The sequence below is a fragment of the Mus caroli genome, chromosome 19 (genome assembly GCF_900094665.2).
Source record: "Mus caroli chromosome 19, CAROLI_EIJ_v1.1, whole genome shotgun sequence".
Classification (NCBI taxonomy): Eukaryota; Metazoa; Chordata; class Mammalia; order Rodentia; family Muridae; genus Mus; species Mus caroli.
Window position 1 is genome coordinate 3,888,465 of NC_034588.1, and position 800 is coordinate 3,889,264.

The 800-nt window shown below is 58.8% G+C and overlaps 1 protein-coding gene across 1 annotated transcript in view; it reads right to left on the bottom strand.

Moving 5' to 3' along the window:
• LOC110285636 (cytochrome c oxidase subunit 8A, mitochondrial) overlaps window positions 1-438 on the bottom strand; it is a 2,626-nt gene extending 2,188 nt beyond the window's left edge. The window contains exon 1 of the mRNA XM_021151945.1: window positions 220-438. Within this exon, the coding sequence (XP_021007604.1) occupies window positions 220-333 (114 nt within the window). The 5' untranslated portion in view covers window positions 334-438. The remainder of the gene's footprint in view (window positions 1-219) is intronic.
• Between the last annotated feature and the right edge of the window lie 362 nt (window positions 439-800).

Genomic DNA, 800 nt, shown 5'->3' on the forward strand with positions numbered 1-800 from the left:
GGGGGGGGGGGGGGGAATGGAAAGGGAGACGGGTTTAGAGAGGCCGAACAGAGTAAACAAACTAGCGGGCTGACCTGACATCCAGGAACTTGGGGAAAATACCGAGGGTTCAGGAGCAGCCGAGCGACTGTCTCATCCATGCCTTGCGGACAGACCCAAGCCAATGTCGCAGGCTACCACAGTTCGCCCACCTCCCCGCTCCCGGTCCGTCCCGCTCACCACGACCCCGAGCTGCTCCCGCGCCGGCTTCGAGTGGACCTGAGCCCGCGGCACCATGAGCCGCCGGGCCGAGCCGGTCAGGCTCCTCAGCAGCAGCGGCGTCAGGACAGACATGACGGCGCGGAGCGACCACGGACAAGGAGCAGCCGAAGCCCAAGGTCAGGGAGTCAAGATGGCCGAACCAGCCGGAAGTTCCGGCGCTGAAGTTGCGGGACGCCCGAGCCGGAAGTATTTCGGAAATGACGTCGGGACGAGCCACCTCGCCCGCCTGGGCTGTTTTTGGCGCGCTCCTCGAAACAACCAACCGACATCACCCTACACAGATGGGAGGAGAAATGAGACACCTTTGCTCCCACCTCCACTTTCTTCGAGATTGACACGCATAGCCACCCAATCACACAAGCTAGAAGTCTACTGACTCCTTGGCTCCTCCCTCCATTCATTTAACTAGGATCCTCTCTCTACCAGCACTGTACTAGTGACTCCAGCTCGCCAACAGTAAGCCTCTAGTTTTAAAAACATTCTTACTTTATGACTGTTTTGTCTGCATGTTCATCTGTGTATGCAGAACGCAGAGAGGC